Source organism: Pan paniscus, chromosome X (assembly GCF_029289425.2).
Source record: "Pan paniscus chromosome X, NHGRI_mPanPan1-v2.0_pri, whole genome shotgun sequence".
NCBI lineage: Eukaryota > Metazoa > Chordata > Mammalia > Primates > Hominidae > Pan > Pan paniscus.
In genome coordinates this window covers 122942532-122964009 of record NC_073272.2, presented here as the reverse complement: position 1 = coordinate 122964009, position 21478 = coordinate 122942532, and the positions used below count along the sequence as shown (strand labels likewise).

Below are 21478 nucleotides of genomic sequence, written 5' to 3'. Positions count from 1 at the left end.
TTGAAGATCAAATTTAGAGCCAAGACAGGCCTCTGGAAAGGAGTCCCAAAGGGTGGAGGAGACAAAGAATGGGACTGGAAGATCCTAAAGTTAAACTAATCTCAGTTCTTGGATGTATGGTTTTGCTTAAGCTAGGGGTCTGCGCCTGACTACAGTTGCAGTTGGGGTGGGGAGAGGAGTAATCCTTTGTGAAAGTCACCAGTAAGGTGACTGTTACATCATTGGCAAAGCTTCTAGGGGAAGTCAGTTAGTGAATAACTTCTTGGCATCTGCATCCAAGTAAATTTTAAACATCTAGCCAAAGCACAGAAACAGAATTCTTTCTTTACAATTTTATTTACAAAATGTATTAAAACTTTGTACAATACCTCATGGCAATGAGGCTCTGTAATTTATGCCCACACATGCAATTTATGCTTTTATAGCCATTAGTTTGCTTGGCAATTTTTCTGTTCACTGAAGTACAGCTTTAACAACAAAAAGAAAAGAATTGGAAAAAAAATCCTCAAGTGACTACTGCCAAACTCCCATAGCTTGAAGTTAGTAGCAGAAATTTGAAGCAATCAACTTTTTTTTAAACATGCAAGTTTTTTTAAAAAATAACAAACCAATTTACCCGCCTCTTCATCTCAGTGACGTTTCCTCTCTGAAAAACTGATTTGAGTTAATAAACATACATTTTTCTTTATACAGTGCCTATGAAAACATTTGTGTGTAGGTTGGTTGGTTTGTTTTATACAACTTCATGTTCACACAGCGTGAGCTTCCCGCGCTGGGACATTATAGCATTCATAAGTTGAAAATCACAGTTTCATGAAAACAAAACAAAACAAAAACACAACAGCTTTCTTTTTTTGTTCAATACCATTTGAAATTTGACAAGTGAGTTGTTTGCTTATGACACCATTTTTGGAATGAAAGTTTATATTACACTTTTCTGGAAACATTTCGTTGGAACGATACTTCTTCCTTTCTTTTCTGAAGACAAGAGCAAATATGCAGCGAGTCAACTAAGCATCTAAGGGTCACACTTGGGAAATGAATGCGAGCTCCTAGTTTTTGCAGTCTGGAAACTTCCCAATGCACGTTATCGATGAGAGCAAACTACTGAACTACAGGAAGCATACGTCGTTATATAGGAGGTAATTAGTGAGTGGAGACTATTTCTTCGGACTGTTCTGATGATGCCAACGGCAGGTATGCAGTTAGTTACTTGATAGCCCATGGAGCAGTGGAGCGATCTGAGAGAGTCAATAGAGAGACTGCTCCAAGCAAGGATCTGGAAGTGATGCTGAGGCCCTCAGATTAGCAGTAGGTTTGGGAATGCATTTTAGTCTTTGCAAACTAGAAAAGGACACATGCAGTCCGATGGAGAGCCATGGGCGGTAGCAGGCAACAGCTAGTAGGACAGACCTAGCAAGAGTAAAGTCAGACTGAGAACTGTGGTCTGAACCTGCTGTCCCGCCTTGCAACGCGGTCCTGTCTCCGTGGTGTACACTTGAAAGGCATACTTAGCAGAGAAAGCCGAGCTAAACACAGTGTTGTTTCTGAGATATTCTAAACACATCTGGGAGTATAGGCAGCATTTCCCTCACCTCAATGCTAGATACTCAGCTCTATTGACTTAAAATGCACACTGAAGCAAGAAAAACAGATCTGTGAGCTGAAATTCCAGGCTCCTTGGAAAGCCCCGGGATCCATTTTAGGAAAGCACCAAGAGGTATCCTGATAGTGCCCCGTCCCTTGCTACACACAAAGTCAATTTCGAAAGCTCTGTAAATCTCTTCTTTGAGTGGGAAGTTATCAAAGCGTTTTCACAAAACCATTTCAAGAACACAGAGAAATCACTGTTTAGTCCCTTTTCCAAAGTGTTTGAATTTTCTTAAGTGTTGCATTTACATTCTAAAGATATACACATTTCAGCAACATTGAAAGGAAATAGAGTGCACAGAACATCACCACCAACAGGAAATACCAAAAACATCTGGTCAGCAGATCCTAGAAGAAATGCCAGTCCGTCTTCCCAAACACTGGGAGACAGATTTTTTCTTTTTAATCAGGAAGAATTAATTTTTTTAGCTTAGATGGGCCTCTTTGCTGAATTGGAATTTAAATGTGTGTGTGTGTGTGTGTGTGTGTGTATTAAAGAACATGGTGTTTGTATACTCTGCAGTGGTATCAAAGAATGGCTTTTGTTGAATTGACTTAATAAGATTTTTTTTCGCATACTGGAATCTTGCATGTCCATTTTTGTTGGTTTTTATTTTAATTATTTTTTTTCAAGCAAAGCAAAAAGATTTCAATGATGTTTTGCATTGTCGCGAGTCTCAGAGTGTTCCATAAGGCACTGAAGGAAAAAAAAATCAGTTTTTCCTATTGAAAGGTCATTGCACCATCAGCAATATTCGTGTCATGCCCGACACCAAGGAGAGTGAAATCTGGCTCAGGATCCTTGAAGCAGCCACGTTTTCGGTGATTTCCTCTCATCACATGCCTCCAGTGGGAAGGGATCTGCAAAGGCAAGGGGATATTTAAATTTGAAGGGGCTTCCTATTAGGAATTGAGAAGTTTATAATGGCTCAGTCTATCTTGGACAAAACTATGGCTGTTTTCTGAAATTGGCATTTCTGGGGTTGCACCTCATTTATTTGACTGGCTTTAGGTGACAGGTCTGGTTACATTCTCTACTATATGTATTGTACTAACGAATATGCAGGTGTTGCAGGAAGTTTAATTCAAGGCTTTAATCACTTATGATGTAGGTATACCAGAAAGTTTCCATGGCATTTTAATACAGATATTCATAAGAACTAAAAGAGTGTATTCTGATTGCAGAACCTATGACAAAGGATTGTTCACCCAGGACAGAGGGTAAACAGTGTTCTATGGCTTACTGAATTGAAATCCATTTTAACTGTGAGAAGAAAATATTTTGCTTATTGCTAGAAAAGTGAGCAATTGTTTCTCTTAGTACCTACAACCTTAGTTATTAAAGTCTGAAAATAGCTCTGGGACTTTAAAGAGACAACAGATTCTAGGAAGAGGCCAGAGCAGTGATACCCATGAAGGGGACTTGGCATCAATGCGGTCTTTGCCCTGACATATAGGCCTGATTGAAATGCTGATAGTGTCTTCTTTTTGGAGGCACTAACTAGTGCAGGGGATTCATTTTCCCCTGATTCTGAATACTGTAGGACACTTTCTTACCTCCTCTTCAAGTTTACATCCCTCTCTTTATCCTTTCATTCTGCACTAATGAAACACTTCCTTTTCTTCTAAGCTAACACCGAATTTTATCCCAAAAGAATGACGTAATTATGATCTACCACTGGCCCTGTAGTAAAAGTATCTGTAAGAAGAATGTCAAATATGCACCTGAAGGCCAAAAGCATCCAAGGATGGTAGAATAAGACTAACATGAAAGCAGACAAACCTCTTCCTTGGCACCCCTAAGTCCTGATTCATATCTATCACAGAAGCTTGGAGAAGTTTTGTATCTGGCAGAAAGAATAAAGTCTCCCCCTGTCTCCCCAGTGGGCATGGGACATCACTAACTAGTGGCATGACTTTGGGAAAGGAACCCAACCTCTCAGTGCCTCTGTTTCCGCTTTTAAATGGGGTCAAATGAACTATTATCACTGATGTAAAAGTCCCTTGGGAGAAAGAACATCATCACCTTGGTTATCCAGAATGCTTTTTTTTTTCCTACTTAACATAACGTGAATTCTTTTCAGCAGCAAAATGTCTCCAGTAAGCATGCCTATGCATAGGCTACAGAAGGAAAGTGGATCACTTTGAAAATGGGCTGCATCAACAAAGCTAATAGTTTTAGGATGACTAAACAGAAAACTCCTACAAGAAAAATGAAAATCTTTTCCCCTAACTTCAGGCATGTTGAGGTCTTGTAAAGGACAGAGATTTCAAAAATATTTTTGAAGAAACCAAAGAAGCCAGAAGTACTTCTGAACTGCAATTAGGAAATTAGAAATAACTTCCTAAAACAATTAGCACAGTCAACCCTAGGGTGCAGTGAATCTGGAGCACTTGATGGGCAGTCACCTGCCAAGGCATGCTTGGGAGGATACACTTCCAGTGGCTGGTCAGTAACCCAGAGAGGCACCAGGTAGTCAAGAGGCTTTCTGCTCCCTAGTGGGAGCTAAACATGATCTGAGGCCGAGGCACATGTTCCCACAATAAGCCCAGTAATCCTGATGTGACTATCACCCATAGAAAATGAGAAACGACTCCCTCATCTTTCAAGGATGCCCTTTTATTAACCAGATTTCACTAGATCATATTTTTGCAGGTGATTTGCCCTGAGTCATTTTTCCTGAACAATTACTGGTACTATAAACTCCCAAGGTGGGCTCTGATAATTAGTAATAGAAGTAAAATCTCAGGGTACCTCTTGATGTCGGTGCCCCTGGATAGACCCTGACAGATTTAGACCAACTCAGAGAACTGGAAGCCTAATAACTAGGTAACAAATTAGAAGTCACCAGGAGATATTCTAGACCTTCTTGGGAAATAAAAGATGAGTGGGTGAAGATCTCACTCTTCACTTAACCAACATTCCCCTAATCACATCACCAAATTGGCTGAGGACAACAGAGAGGTTTCAAAGCAGCTTGCTTTATGCCTCTTGACTAACACAAGTGAGGTTTTCCTGGCATCGTATGAGGCTTTTGCTTCTTGTCTGGAGACTTTGTACAGGCTTGGAGGACAGATTTGTTTGCAGATGCTCTTCCCAACCTTTCTTTCACCCTGGAGATGGTTGCCAAGGTGCTAGGTAATTGGGCTATAACCACATTGGCATTGGAGTCTATTAAAATGTGAGTGTTGCCTCAAGTAGCCTGAATTTTGCTTCACAAAAGTGGATCAACTCAGATGAGTAAAGGAAAGCCAGAAGTTGTGGCATATTAGTTTCTGAGACTTTCCCCTCAGGTTTGATGTTCCAGGCCGCCACTTTTGGATGGCAACATTATGTCCTAACAAAGGTTTGCTGATCCCAGTTTCCTTCCTTTCATTTCCTTTCAGTTCCTCCCTCTCTCCCTCCCTCCCTTTCTTCCTTCCTTCCTTCCCTCCTTCCTTCCCTCTTTCTTTCTTTCCCCCCCTCCCTGCCTCCCTGCCTCCATCCTTCCTTCCTTCCCTCCTTCCTTTCTTCCTCTTTCTTCCTGTATCTCTATCACTCTTTCTCTCCCTCCCTCTTTTCTTCCTTCCTTTCTTTTCTTAAGTTACATTCTCTGAGTTTATTTTCTCTAGAATCTTTCTACTCCTGGGACCAGCAGCATCTACATGACCTGGGAGTTTGTGAGAAATCTAGACCCTCAGGCCCCATCCCAGACCTGCTGGATCAGGATCTATATTTTTATAAGGTTCCCACATGAGTTGCATGCACACTAATGTTTGATGAATACTGCTCTGGGGCTTTAATAAGAGTCTGAGGCTATAGTAATTGGATAGTAGGGACATAAATTCTCAGATGGAATAGTTGATAAAGAGTCTGGAGGTCATGTGACCCTGAGCCTTGATGTAATCCTGTTTCAGAAAGATTCTTTCTGGGGAAAGTAGGAGTGATTGAATATTCAATCTTGTGTGGAGTGCATAAGGAATGGGGCATATGGAGGCTTGGTGAAGTTTCTCAAGACTTTTTTTGTGGACAAGTGGAACAGAAACTCAAGATCTGCTCTCCATTTGACAGGATCCCATTAGGATTTCAAGTTTCCTGGGGGACATCAGGCCATGGGTGGTTAGAAGTAGCATGGTTTAGCAAAGATATGGCTATAGGCAGAAGAAGGGCTGGGTTCTAGTCCCAGAACTGCCACTACCTAACTGTGTTGCCTTGAGTAAGTCACTTCATGGGCTGGGTCTTACTGATAATTGCCTGATCCATCTTATCTCAAATGAGCCAATAGATGTGAGAACACTTGGATGACTGCTACACAAATTTAAGGTGTATTATTTATTTGGATGCCAGCACCTCAAAATTTGGGATAATTAAGTTAGATTGAAATTGCTCATGTCCAGCAAGCCTGTCTATGCGTAGGCTACAGAAAGAAAGTGGATCACTTTGAAAATGGATTATGAATCATGTATTAATATTATCCTATAAAAACATATGCCCCAAATTGTAATGGGCCTATGGCACCTACTCAAGAGTAAAACATTTTAAGCACATTGAAACATTAAATGCTTGCATGCAAACAATGCAATTACAGATGAATCCATGTATCGTACATCCACCAATGCAATGGGAACACTGTCAGCAGATTGGTGCAGTGCGCTGAATATGTTGTGGCAAAAGGCAGGAAGAAGGAACAACCAGCAACTTCACTGGACAAAATTATGTTTTCCATGACCAAGACAAATGATTTATTTGAATGAAATATTATTTAAAAATTGGCTAAATGTAAATCCACAGTGTGAACTATAAGAAGGCCAAAACACAAATGCAGCCGGGCATGGTGGCTCACGCCTGTAATCCCAGCACTTTGGGAGGCTGACGCAGGCGGATCACTTGAAGTCAAGAGTTGGAGACCAGCCTGGCCAACATGGTGAAACTCTGTCTCTACTAAAAATAGAAAAAAATTAGCTGGGCATGGTGGCAAGTGCCTGTAATCCCAGCTACTTGGGAGGGTGAGGTGGGAGAATCGCTTGAACCCGGGATGTGGAGGTTGCAATGAGCTGAGATAGCGTCACTGCACTCCAGCCTGGGCGATAGAGTGAAATTCCGCCTCAAAAACAAAACAAAACAGAACACCCCCCCAAAAAAACCCCAAAACAAAACAACAACAACAACAACAAAACACAAATGCACTTGTAGAAATCCCAGCATATTGACATTTACTCATGAGGTCAAAATTGCCTAAAATAAGGGGTATGAAGTTGCTTATTGTTCTGTTCCACTTCAGATAGGCATTTTAGTGATGACAGATGCACTTTAAAGTAACAAGACTATATTCTTTTAAACACGTCCGGAATGGAGACATTATTCTAATTCGAGCTTGCATTTGAACATTCTGAATTATTGGTGGTGTTTGTAGTTGCCAGAGTCAAGGTGGCAACACTCAGGTTCACTGAAGTATGAATTAGGGCTTGGCTAGCAGCTGGGAGCCTAGACTATCCTTTGATAGACACTTACCTGTGCACCAGTTCCAAGGAAGGGACAACAAAAGAACTCAAAGCTTAAGTGAATTATCTCAGACTTATGCACTGTTTACTTAAAAGAACCACCTCTCCCTATGGAAGTGCTGTATTACTTGAGGTGGCAGTGTCTCACCTGTGTACCTAAATTTTTTTTTTTTTTGAGATGGAGTCTCGCACTGTCACCCAGGCTGGAGTGCAGTGGCACTATCTTGGCTCACTGCAAGCTCCACCTCCCAGGTTCACGCCATTCTCCTGCCTCAGCCTCCCGAGTAGCTGGGACTACAGGCGCCTGCCACTATGCCCGCCTAATTTTTTGTATTTTTAGTAGAGACAGGGTTTCACCGTGTTAGCCAAGATGGTCTCGATCTCCTGACTGCGTGATCCACCCGCCTCAGCCTCCCAAAGTGCTGGGATTACAGGCGTGAGCCACCGTGCCCGGCCCCTAATTTTAATATCTGTTCCAGAGCAGCTGCTTTCTCTAGAGATGCATTGTCCAATACAATAACCACTGGCCATGTGTGACTACTGAACATTTGATATGTAACTAGTATGAGTCAAGATGTACCATAAGCATAAAATATACCCCAGATTTGCAAGATTAGCGTGAAGAATGTAAAATTTGTCATTCTTTTTTTTGTATTGATAACATGTTGAAAGGATCATATTTTGGATATAGTGGGTTAAATAAAATGTATCATTAAAATTAATTTCACTTGTTTTACTTTTTAACATATGACTACTAGAACATTTAAAATTGCACACGTGGCTCATGTATGTGGCTTGCATATATTTTCTATTGAACAATGATGTTCTGGAGAATTGTATTTCCTTTTGGGTCACAGACCACAATTTAATTACAACCATTCTATTAGAAAAGCACCACTGCCTGACAAGAAAGCACAACCATTGTTTTCAAAGAATCAAATGGTTGCAAAGAGACAATGCTTTGAACAATAAACCAAACTAAAAAAAAAAAAAAAAGAAGAAAAAAAGAGATTGACATACAGTAATGTAAAGCTGATTAGTTTACTAGACCTTAACCGTACCCCTAGATCTTAACACTCTCTGTTCCATACACGTTGTAGCCTTCTCTGTATGTAGCATAATTCTGAGTGTTGGTGGCAGGAGCAGGCTTAAAGTTTTGGGTGTTCTTTGTGAGTTTCATGCGTTTGGACTCTGCCCGTGATTTGTAACAGAATTCTATCAAAGCCACCATCATGGCCAGCCCCAGACCTCCGACAAGTATATAGAAAACGCCTGCCACATTGCTCAGGCTCAGAGCGCTGGTCTTGTCCTAAGAGAAATGAACAACGTGATTAGATCTTGGGGAAAACAAAGGCAATGGAACATTATAATATATTACAACAGTACAGGGGAGTTCTAAATTGTAAAATAACTAAACATTGATGTAAGTGTTATGACTCAATTCTGGCAAATGGCTAATGTTTTGCAATGACCAGCAAGATGGTAGATTGTGCCTCTGTTAACAGTCTTGATCCTCACCTAAATGTCCTTTCATCTTGACTCCTTACTTTCCTTAGTGCCTCAAAATGGTGTTCAACAATTAATAAAACAGCACTTGGCCATGGGAACAAAAGAGTAAACACAAGCATAATTTATTCCTCTGCCAGCCTTGATAAACACCGTTTGCCAGAGTTGAGCTGTGACATAATCTCTATAAATGTAACACTCTTTTCATTTGGGAACTTGAAGCACTCTTTCCCCTCTCTGCCCCGCAACACCCCTTTCTCCCTTGCTCTCCCTGTGACAAACTTTGTGAACGACTAGTCTTTAAGATACGACATGATAGTATTAGAGGTTCCTGCTATTTTTATCTGAGGAGTTATTTTGCAAGGGTTTGCTTAAAAAGGGTTAACTCTCCTCTTTCCCCTAGTGGCTGAGAAAATGCTCCCTTTGGAGATTGGCTGCTAAATCTTCATCCTAGTTAAAATCAGGGCAGCAAGTCTTTGTGTTGCTGGAACAAGGGCACAGCACAAAGAATTGGCTCCGTTCCATTTTCCTGAGAGTTTAAGGAAAGTGTCAGAGGATCCATCGGGTCCTAGATTGGCTCCATACAAATCAGAAAGCTTTTCCAGGAGGCTGATGATTTTTTTAAAAATCCAGCTCATTTTTAACTTTTACTCCAGGGAATGTAGAGAATAATTTTTAAAAATTACACTTATTTGCTTTCTTTGTAACAAGGGGGAAAAATTGAGGAAGCCGGTCAGTGACTTTCAGGTCAAACTGTGCAAATCTGACTAAGCTATCTGCCTGTATGAAAAAGCAAAATCTGAACTGCTGAACAATGGAAAGAAAAAAGTTGGTGTCTTGAGCCCTACCTTGAGGTAGGACACACCAAGGGCCAGGAGTCTTTCTTTGAAAAAGAAATAAAATAAAATAGCATTTTGTAGTCTTTTTAGAGGGAATGTAACCATTTTGCTGCTGAATGTAATTGAATGGAATACCCAAATTGTTAAGCCAGTGAATTTTGAGCATCTTATTTAAGTGACAACACAGTGACAGATGATGGCCATTGCTGACACTTAACACTCTAGTTCAGCTGGTCTTGGTATCATTTAAATAATTAAAAGTAAAGACAATATGGCCGTGTCCTTCTTATCCTATTTTCATAGAAGCCAGTCCTATACTTGTTTACTTTAATAAAAGGTCCAATTGAAATTAAATTGCATTCAGAAACGGGGTGTGGGAATGCCTCATATTCACAACAACCTTGCAAATAGTCACTCTTTTAGGATGAATGACAGCTAGACAAGTAGTAATAATTTCTGTCACATATGAAATATTGGATTATCTCTTTAAGGAGACTGGTGAGGCTATCTGCAAGGATGTTCCACAGTCCATTGGGAAATAGACCAATTTCTGGTAACCCTTCCTCTGCCATTAGATTTTTATATGTATATGATATTTAATGGGGGGAGAGGTCCTTTGACATAACCCATGTAAGCTGTGACAAGAAGAACAGTTTCAAGTTCCATGTATTATTTAAGTTTCACAAGAGTTATAGAATTCCCTGATGTGGGATGTAGAAAACCAGTAGCAAAATGGTTCATTGCACGGGGAAAATGAGTGGCATTTCATGAAATGAATTAACTGATACCACGATATTAGTCCAAAAAAAGGAAAGGCAAAAATTGAAACTAAAAAGAACTTTCTTAGGGGAGCGAAGGGGGGCAGGAAGGAGGCGGGGAAGAGTGTTTCATGCTTATCAATGTGATGTTATCCTAACGATGTATACCTTTAAGGAGCATGCGACTAAATTTTAAAAGTATTACGTACAGAGATTCAAATGACACCTTTGGAAGAGAGAAGTGTGACAGACTTAATGAGATTCGAGATCCAAATTAATGCTGAACTCAATACAACAGCAGCTGGCAGGAGGCTAATCATTCTGCTTACAGAGACCAGTCTTTGTTATTTATTCGTTTGACTGTTTTCAGATGGGATTGACATAATATATTAATAACCAAATGCATTTATAACTACAAAGTCTCTGACACTGTAAGAGGTTAAGAGAAAGTACTGTCACAAATAAATCTTTCTTTTTTTTGGTGGTTGTTGTTATTGTTATTATATTTTCTCTTTGAACTTTTGAAATGTGAAATACAGTAAAACCCCCTTATAACACAGCTCATTATTTTATAACTTTGGAAATGCAATAGGCCAGATTGAGTTTCCTAATCATCATAACTGTTCTATAGAGTCAACAATTGATGTCATGTGGCAGGCCTCTGAGGCTGGCATTTGTCTTATTCCTTTAGCACTGTTGTTATAAAGGGGTCCCACTGTGTCAGGGAGTGTGTGTTGGGAAGGAAAGCCGTTTTAGGGTAGAAAATAAACAGTGGGTCAAAATGTGATTGCTAATCAGTACAAAAAGACCTTCAGCGACTGACCTTACTCCCGGAGTCCTTGGCTCCACATTCCCCCTTATCGTACCACCATTTGTTTTTCAGCTTGTCTAAGATGCCTTGTTCACTGAGTTTCAATACTGCAAGGTTTACAGGCGTTCTTCACGTGGGAAATAACATAAATAACATTATATTATGTTATTTTATGTTATTCAAGCTTCAAACTACTTTAAAACTATAGAAAGCGATAAAGCAGGGGGCCCTGGCCACAGAGTAATTTTAGACACTGCAGGCAACCTGAGCATTACCTTATAAAAAGTTAACACTACAGCAACGCTATATTTACCAGGGCCTGCCCATATCGCTTTGAGTAATCGGCACACACTGTTAAATAATGAGGATAGAAAAAAAGGCACTCCTCAGATAGGTTGTGTGTGGTGAGGAGGGTCTCCCCTCAGGTGACAATCGTCGGCGGCAGCTTGCAGTAGCTTTGTGAAGGAGATGTGTTAAGTTTGATCTAACTGGGTGTCTTGTTGTACTTCCAGACAGAAAGCAAATTTTATGGAGGAGTCGGGAAAAGGACAGACCCAGAAGGGGAAGTGTTTCCATATTGTGGACCGAGACAAATGGATAAATCCGAACAGAATTGAAAATAGATTCTACATAAATAACATGCCTTCTAATTAATTGTCCTTTATCACACAAGTCTGTTGCCCAGCTGAAAATGATCTCAGAAAGAACTGTACCACGTACATATTCTTACTCCACAAACATGTAGTCGAAATTCTTATGCACATACTGGTCTTAGTATTAAAGGTATATTGTGGACCTCTGTTTTGGATAAGGGGAGTATTTTCAACAATGTAAAAACTGGTCTATGGATTGTTTCTGAGTTACTGATTGGCTGTCCTTCTGATATGGCCATATGTCTGTGGTCAACTTAGATCACCAGAGGGCAAACCAGATTGTTTCAAAATGGATTATTAATATGGCAGGACCTAAACCAGCAAAATGACTCTGCCACTGTTGGGTAACGCTGTAAAGAAATAGTTTAATTGTTCTAGTAAGATAAGACTTCCTCAACTAAGAGGCTAGTACATATCCCCAGGAGGCCAGGCCACTGCTCCTTAGTCCTTCACTGCTTAAAATATAAGGACTGCATTCAGAGCCACTGGGCAAGTGCCCAAAACCCTACTGGTTCTAGGATAAAGATTTTCTCCCTAATAAATCTCTTCAGCTGTAAAATGGGAATAATGACCTTTATCCTGTCTTCTTTCTAGAGCTATTAGATTTTAAATGAAGAATCTTTAATGACTTTGGATAAAAAATGCACCATGTAGAGAGGGTGGCATAATTCTGAGGCAATAAACTGTCTGTTCACATTCATGGGAGCAATATTGCCAAATATTAGTGCATGTTGGTCTGAATGTCACTAACTTAAAAAGAGGACAGCAGAAAAATTTATGGAACTGTGAACATGCTGTAAAAATTTCTTAGCCTATTTTGGATAAGTTGGACCCACTAACATATCCAGTCACTAATAAGACTTGCTATAGTCACAGAGATCTGGTCTCTATCATACAAAGTCCCAAAACCTATTTCCTTTCTTCCCTCATTTGCTGTTTAAAACAGAGGGGCTATCTTATCTTCAGATAGTCTGAGAAAGATATAATCATTTAAAAATAATGCAATTTCAGAGTACTTGCGGTTTGAATAACTATAAATCTTTAATATCAGGGAGGTAACTTTCTTGGTTAGCATAGGGCCTGGCAGCCAGAATATTTGGATTTTGTATCTCACTAGGAAATTGAGATCCTTTTATACTTTAAACAAGTTCCTTCAACCAATGCTCGGAACCCCAGGCTTCTCAAATGCTAACCAGTTGCTTGGAATGCAAAGCAACAAAAATATACTCAAATAAAACTTTGAGCCTCTTTAAGATATTACTGGCAGTGAAAGTTAAGTCAGGCTTTCAAATGACAGACAGGCCATCGATGGCCCTGAGTTTAGTGTTGGCACTGTCTTCTCTATTCTCCACCGTCTGATGCTCTTCTCTCTCTTCCTCTTCCCTGTTGTTGTCTCATCACTACCACTTCTCCTGCAATGCTATGCCTTAAGTCAGGCACTGGCACCAGGCTCAGCAATGTGGCAATTAGCTCAGGATACAGGGGAAGATGCTTTCCAATGGCATATGAGTGACTGGGCTCATCAGGACCACAGGAGAAACTACAAAGCAAATTCTTCCTCCTTTCTGTGCTTCCTCTTTTCTTATTGCAAAGGGCCCAGTGTCCTCACACTGCTACCTGACTAAGCCCTTACCCGGTCCTGTCCTCCCTCCCGGTAATATGTTCTTCAAATTACGTCATTCAGTTTCTTCAGTACTGCTGCTCACCAGATCTTAGGAACAGAGCAGTCTGATTAAAGGTACTCAAACTAAGGTCTAATAGGGAGATTTCACTGCTCCTAGAGATCCTAGTTTCAAAGGAAATTTATCAACCCTTAAGTGAACTACATTCATAAAAGTGTGGCATGTCAGTTTAGAGCAGTTGTTCTCAAAGTGTGGTCCAGGGACCCCCGGAGGATCCCTGAAACCCTTTCATCAAAAGATCTGTGAGGTCAAAACTATTTTTATAATAATACTAAGTGCCCTTCTCACTATTATTCCTTCTTGATATACAGTGGAGTTTCCTGGAGGCCATATGATGGGTGAAATTACAATAGATTGATTGAAGAAGCAGAAATGAGAATCTCATTCTCTGTATTATACCAGATATCAAAGAGATTTACAGAAATATAGACAGTGCCATTCTTCTCACTATTCTTTTTATTGTTTTAGAAAAATAGTTATTTTTCATAAAAGTATATTATTTATGTTAGCATATATTGGGTTTATTATTTTTTAAAATGAATCAATGAATACATGAACAATTTTTCAGTTTTAATTTCTGATGTGGTAAATATGAATAGATGTAACACACATAAAGAAAATCTATTTGGGATTCTTAATCATTTTTAAGAACGTAGAGAAGTCCTGGGACAAAGCATTTCAGAAACAGGTTTTGGAGGAGGGAAGGCTATTCTTGTGCTAGGGGTCCATGCTGGGCTGCCACTGTCCACTCTTGCCAAAACCCAGGCTCAGTACATCGGTGACTTAGCATCCTACTTCTGAACAATGGCTTATCCCTGCCTTAGGCCATCTAGTGGCTTCCACGAACTGGCTAGCAACTGCTTTTCACTCCCATGGCTTACACCATTACAGTGTAGGTTACTTTAGAGCAATAGTTTTCAACCAGAGGCCATTTTGTCCTCCAGGGGACATTTGGCAATGTCTGGAGTCATTTTTTGTTGTCACACCTGGGTCGGGGCCGGGAGATGCTACAGGCATCCAGTGGGGAGAGGCCAGGGATGCTGCTAAATATCCTACAATGTACAGGACAACCCCCACAACAAAGAATTATTTGGCACCAAATGTCAGTAGTGCCAAAGTTGAGAAATGCTGCCTTTTGAGTATCCAGACCTCCTGTGAGATACCACAGGACTTTAGAGAATTTTGACAAATGACCTACTCTTAGAAGTTTAGCCTTGGATCGGAAAAATAATCACAGGGTTTATGAAACCTGGCAGGGAACCAATGTGCTTTTGGGAACTTCTAAATAAAAATGAGGGAGAAAAACAAACATTTCAAGCAGCAGCACAGCCAACAAACATAAAAGCTGTAATCAGAAATCACAGATAATACCACTTAATAAGGTTACAATAGATGCCAAGAAAAGAAAGTACTTTAAAATCCAAATCTCCTAGAACTCTATGTTGCTGTGGGGTAGACTAAATTTCTGAGATGGCAGAGGAAAACTGCTTTTGTCCACATAGTTTTCTTTCTTACTGTACCTTATTAGATGTGTTACCTAGCCCAATCCTAACCAACTGAAGGTATTGACACCCTCTCCCCAACACACACACACACTCTTACACATAGGTATTTTGAAGGAAGTGGAAATAGGTGGGCATTTGATCATTTTGAATGTCATTTTCTCCATGAAGCCATTTTTGCTCTTCAATGTTTTCTGTCTCTTCCATCACTTCTACCTTGCCTTATTATTTATGCCTATGTCTTATGTCTCCTACTACACTGTGTGCTTCTCAAGGGCAGGGAATATGGCTCATGTATTTGTATCTCCATTTAGGATATTTTTCTTAATAAATACTTGTCAAATCAATAACTCTTTTAGTATTTTGTTTTTCAATCTAGTATATTTACATACTTATTATTATGATTATAATTATTGTTCAGGTTTAATGATCACCCTAAGAAGGTAGATTTATGGTGTCTATTTAATACAAAAAGAAATTGAGGCACAGATAGGTTAAGCAATTTGCACAAGCCTGTGCAGCAACTTATGGGGCGGGTCAAGAGGCCAATTAATATACATTGAGCTGTGTTCTGTACATTCTCCAATGGAATACACAAAAGGGTAGCATCCCTCTTTATTTTTGCTCTTCAAGCTTAGATATTTGTGATGATTTTATTTTCCTTTAGGGACCCCCATACTCCAAATAACTATCAATCTAGCAAGGGTGTATTTTGCAGCTGGGGCCTTTTACTGTGGTGCAGCAATGTCTCCAGTGTAATGTTTCACAGCAATTACTGCAGGCCCTTAACTGGTACCTAAGAGAATTATAAGTCAGAAATATTTATTGTACTCACCTCAATAGAGAACAGAAAGAATTAAACAAAGTAGGTCAGATTCCTATCGTGGAAATTAGTCAGGCACTCTCCCCTCTGAAGGGCTTGCTATGAACTTTTTGCTGAGTAGAGCCGTCTTAAGACAAAGACATGGGTCAGCAGGCTTAGGGAAAAAACAGGAGTGCTTTGTGACATAATTTCATGGGGACTGGGAACATCCCTCCATCCAAAAATATTTATCTCACTGGCAGCTGAAATTCCACTGTGAGAATTTCACATCTTTAAGTGACATGATTTGTTAAAATACAAATCCTTCTGAGAAATGGGAAATGAAACAAAGAGTAAATATTTATAAACTACAACTCTTTGTTCTATTTTGTCTAAAAAAATGTTTGAGGTGGGGTGGAAGAGTGTAAGGTTCCCCTAAGAAAACATTTTGTGGCATGTAAGTCATAAAAATGCATACGGATTGCTGATCAGATGGAGAGAGTGAGAGAAATGGGAATTAGTCATTTAAAAGTATGTGAAGTTAATGCTGAATTGTGTCTCAATGATGATTCCTGAGTGTGGGGAACAGTCATGGAATTACATCTGTCTGTTTTTTATATGGAGGATAGTAATGTAATTCATAATACTTTGATAATGAGTTCATTTTTTGAAGAAAACATTATTGGATTATAAAAATTTCTGCTTATCTCTACCATCCACACCTGCCACTAACTCAGCTACTAAGACTGCTCACAATCCAAGGCCTCCACCTGCCAGCTGGTGGTCTCCTGGATTCCAGGCTCAGTTCCTGGGTTGTACCAACCAGCCATTTTAAAGAATCAATGTTATCTTAGTGATGGCCAACCTTACATATGGAGACAGCTTTAGGATAAGAATGCCATTGATTTTTTTTTCTGTGAAAGTAGAAACTTATTTTTTTTTTAATTTTTATTAATTATTTATTTTTGAGACAGAGTCTCGCTCTGTTGCCAGGCTGGAGTGCAGTGGCATGATCTCGGCTCACTGCAACCTCCGCCTCCCGGGTTCAAGTGATCCTCCTGCCTCAGCCTCCCAAGTAGCTGAGACTACAGGCACATGCCACCATGTCCAGCTAATTTTTTATATTTTTCGTAGAGATGGGGTTTCACCATGTTGGCCAGGATGGTCTCAATCTCTTGACCTTGTGATCCGCCCACCTCAGCCTCCCAAAGTGCTGGGATTACAGGTGTGAGCCACCACGCCCAGCCAAAACTTAATTTTTTAAAAAAACAAAATAAATAAAACTTTTGATGTATTTCAAAAGAACTGCTTAATTTATTTTAAAGTTTTAATTTCAGGAAATACCTAAAATAGTAAATAGCAAATAGTAGCTTAGAACCAGGTTGGATTCCTTATCATGAACAAAGAAATGGTGAAGAGAGTGATATGAGGGTGCTGAGCTTAGGGGAAAAGAAGGAAAATTGGGTCTTGTCAATTAATTACCAAGTTGATTCTGTGAAATAATCTGGTGATCCTGGAAGGGTAAAGAGAGGAATCTATACTGTCAATATGGTTCTGGGCCTGAAAAATATCAGAACCCAGGGTGTAGTATGATTTAGTCCCCTGAAATACTATGGGATATATACTACTATAAATGGCTTGACTTCTCCTTTCAGAGCAGGGACACCTAAAGAGCAAATGTCTGTTTAATTAATTATTCCAGAAGATCCTCAATGGTGCCCTTAGGAGAGATAGATATATGTGTAAATATGTAGGTTATGGAGAAAGACAAAGAGATCACAGAGAAGTAAAAGAAATGTATGAGCAAGGGTGGTGCATTTGCATAGTCAATTAGAAATCTGCTCTGATAACACATTATCTGGATGACGAGAATGGAAACTTATCACGGCCTAAGCTGGAAGCCCCTCCCTCACCCTATCCCTTAACCAAACCCTTGCTCTAAGTTACTAACACCTGCTTCTTGGTATCTAGTGATCTTTTGGGAACAACTTTTTAGAAATGTCTTTGGCCCAATGGAGGGAGAACAGCCATCCTCTCTTTTGCAAACTCTTTTACTGAAGATGTTTCAGGTTTTCATGATGGCAAAGCATCTTTCCCAATCACTCACTTGCTTCTCTAGCATTCTCTGGAAAAGCCCCAGCATCACCCAGGACATAACAGGCATGTACAGGCAGGCAGTCACAGACATCTCTGCCCAGGTTGGTCTTGCTTTATTTAGCTGAAGCCAATTGATGATCAAGCAAAAAAAGAATATTTGCTGGATTAAAGAATTTACTATGTGGTACTTCACATTCTTTTCTGTAGATTAACCTGGGATATGTATAATGAAGGGATTTATCTCTCCATATAGCAGCTGTTTGAGGCCATGGCAGTTCAAAATATGCCCTTGAGTACACCAGTGTCTGAAGTCCTTTAAAACAAATCTCTATCCCTTTGTTTTCACAGGGGTTCCTGAATGTAGGATTCCAGGAAAATGAGGATTTTATTTCAATCCTTCTATCCTTGGATCAGCCTGGGCTTTCTGTACAACGTGGGAGCATGTGCATATATGGCTGCTGGCATTACTGAACTCTGGCAACCTAAATAATCCTCATTTAACAAGGGCAGCTACAATGATTTGCAGTTATGCAGTGCTTAGCTGCTAGAAACTATCTCTGAGAGAGTATTTATATTCATGTAGTTCACAAATATAGCTCAAACCTATTTAACTCCTTGCTATTGGGATAATAATTTAATATAAGTGCAAAGAGAAAATTCAATAATGCGTGCATATAACATTATGAGTTGAAAGCTGTGAGTCATTTCACTAAGGGCCTAACAATGCTAGTGATTGAAACCTATTGATGAGCATCTATGCTGCAGCAGCAGCCCCAGAAGCAACTGTTACACACATGGGTAAAGCCAGTGACATTTCTAAATTACAACCTCTCAAATACAGAGCAGTAGACCCCTTGATTCCATAGGTTGTGTATTTCACTGATAGATTTCTACTAAACTGCCAAACTGGACCTCTGTTCAACTTCTCCATCTAGTAGTTGAACCCAATAGTCTGGGAAGACCTCTTACTCAATTTATCCCTGACAGAGAGAAGGGGCTCAGGGAAAATGCTAAGTTTTGAACAAAATATGGCCATAGACACTTTCTCAAATACATAATTGGCATGATTCACTTGAAAACTCTGGTTTAAGATCCTTTGAAAGATCAAACTATCAAATTTTGTTGGGTTTTATTATATATAAGTGTGTTTTCTTTAGTTCATTCCAGTGGCACCTAGAGAAGCATAGAATGAGAAGAGAGAAACAGATCTGTACCAGAAACTCACATGATGTATGTTTCTGAAGACATTTAACTCATTCCCCTGATCCTAGACAAAATATGCATTGAGAGTTCAATCTGATGGGTGCCAACATCCTCTTTATTCTCCAATAGCCATCCCTTGACCATGACTCATAGAAAAATAATCAGTTTTAGCTAAAATCATAGAAAAATAATCAGTTTTAGCTAGATTGCAACAAGTGAAGTCTATATATCAGATCTGAAATCAGATCTGGTTGCCATGCCAGGGCATATACCACCCTCTTTTAGCATACATTCTAGCATCTACACATCACATCTGCCCTTCCAGCAGTGATGTTAGACAGGACATACAAATATATATATATATATATATATATATATATATATATATATATATATATATATATGAATGCCATTGCCTTAGGTATATATTTTGAAAAACATTTGCATCAATGCCAGATGAAATTAGGCAAAAAGGTGAATCCAGCACTTGGACAACACTTTTGCCACTTCTGATCAATGGGGATCAGCCTCATGTGCCAAGGGCCAAATGCTATACCGCTCTCTAGAAAGTCAAAAGAGAATGGAATTCAATTGTTCGTAAAAGAAATTTGCCCCCACCCTGTTCCACCAACCCCAACTCCCACCCTCACCAAATATATTTCAATTGCATCAAATTTTTCATGTTTCTTTTCCATGGCTGTCCTACCTTTCAGAGATTGTGTATAACCTTCTCTTCAAATGAAAGGAAATCAAATGATTTGGTCTTCAAAGGGCAGAAAGGGAATAAACATACACCATTTCACTGTCTGCCACTGCAATGGCATCTTTCCTCTTGGCAATTGTATAACAGCATTCTTACCTTCAGGCTTTTCATTCCTGTGGCTCTTTCTGTAGCTCTGGTGTTGGACATTTGATCATTATTTGTCAATAAGAAACACATTCATGTTATCAGGATAACACCAAAGGCAAATAATAATGTCCTAATCATAGAAACCATGTTAAGGCCATAGTTCATTTTTTAAAAAATCATTAGAATGGAATTATTTTTTAAAAGTGTTTTCTTTCTGGATTACATTTTTTTCCGGTGGTAGAATTTATTCTTTAATATCATTTGGCAAAATCAATGGTTTTGGCAGCCATTGGACTGGTTCAGTTCTTAAGGCAACAGGTCCCTTGCTTGAAGCAGTCACTTGAGAGAAAGTGAGGATTTGCTCTTGGGAGGAAGACCTGAGTAAGTTCAAGGAGCAAATTTAGTGACTACCAGGAAAGAAAACTGTCAGGTTCTTCATACTTCCAGGAGGCAGTACCAGCATAGAATCATGCAAACCAACGAAGAGCACAATATACTCACCCTACTCCTCGATCCCAAACCAGAGTCTTGGGGATTCACAGGAACTTCTGCTAAGACCCAGGAAGTGCCATCCATCTGTAATGATTCTTGCCTACACACATAACAGTGTCAATAAAGAGTCATTGGGATCCATCTTAACCCTGAGTATCCGAAATGTCAACCTTTAGGGATGGCTCCTGCCAATAAAAGGTCCATTTTGTTGCAGGCAAAGGCAGATGCAGATTCATATCCATTACCCACGGCCCAAGAAAGTCAAAGAATTCTGGGTGTGGAAGAGAAGTGGTTAAGAGACGGTGGCATAGGAGAGGAGAATTGTAGACATACATGGAAGAAGAAGAAATACACACAAAACTGAAGATCTCATGTATACCAATGGGAAATACAGTATAACCTCATTCATCTATGTGCCGCCAAATATGAAGCTGAGGGATTTTGGAATTGGGCTGTCCGAGAGTGTAACTTTTTACTATCTTTGAATAGAAGACTTGCTAAGCAAATGCACGGGATTTAAAAAAACAAAGATAGCTAGTGATAGGGAGGAGGAACATGTTTTAATTTCTTCAGAGAACAAACTCTTTTTAGGTACCTTAAGAGCACCCATGTGAAAGGAAACACCACTGATTTTAATTGCAGGCATTTTTTGAAACGATTTAAACAAATTCCCTATGTTTTTTCCTAGCATCACATTGGTCAGTTTATTCTAGTTCCTATATATTTTTGAAGATATAGTAAAACTGCATTTCTCTATCAATATTCTATAAGTCATAATGAGCATCTTACCATTTATTTAAATAATGGAGGTTCAATTGCACATCCCATCCTCCTCCCTCATTTCCTTATATGCCTCTCAAGTTAAGGCACCCACCTATCCTACAATTATCATTGCAGTCAAGGGGCTCAGAATGGTCCCTTTAAATATTCTGTTACAATGTTCCCAAGAGCACACATGTGCTGATTTTCATCTTGGAATATATGGAAACTGGGAGTCTATTTTAATCCCTAGAGAGGACTAAAGTCTGGTATAATTCTATGGTGAGGTTGGGTAGGGTTTGTTAATAACTTTCCACCTCAGTCACAAATAGCTCGTTTCACTGACCCTACCCTATCTAGTAAGGTAAGGCTAGATGGGAAAGCGAAGCTGGT

General features: G+C 39.6%; 1 protein-coding gene across 5 annotated transcripts in view; it reads right to left on the bottom strand.

Moving 5' to 3' along the window:
• Window positions 1-317: 317 nt before the first annotated feature.
• GRIA3 (glutamate ionotropic receptor AMPA type subunit 3) overlaps window positions 318-21478 on the bottom strand; it is a 307596-nt gene continuing 286435 nt past the window's right edge. For 2 of the 5 annotated variants that reach the window (XM_008976733.5, XM_003823129.4), the window contains exons 16-18: window positions 11058-11172; window positions 8193-8440; window positions 318-2511 (exon numbers count right to left, since the gene is read on the bottom strand). In XM_008976733.5, coding sequence (XP_008974981.1) covers window positions 8195-8440; window positions 11058-11172 — 361 coding nt within the window. In that variant the 3' untranslated portion in view covers window positions 318-2511; window positions 8193-8194. Of the gene's footprint in view, window positions 2512-8181; window positions 8441-11057; window positions 11173-21478 lie in introns of those variants that run through there. The other 3 variants (XM_008976734.4, XM_003823128.5, XR_004668776.3) reach the window with 3 other exon arrangements.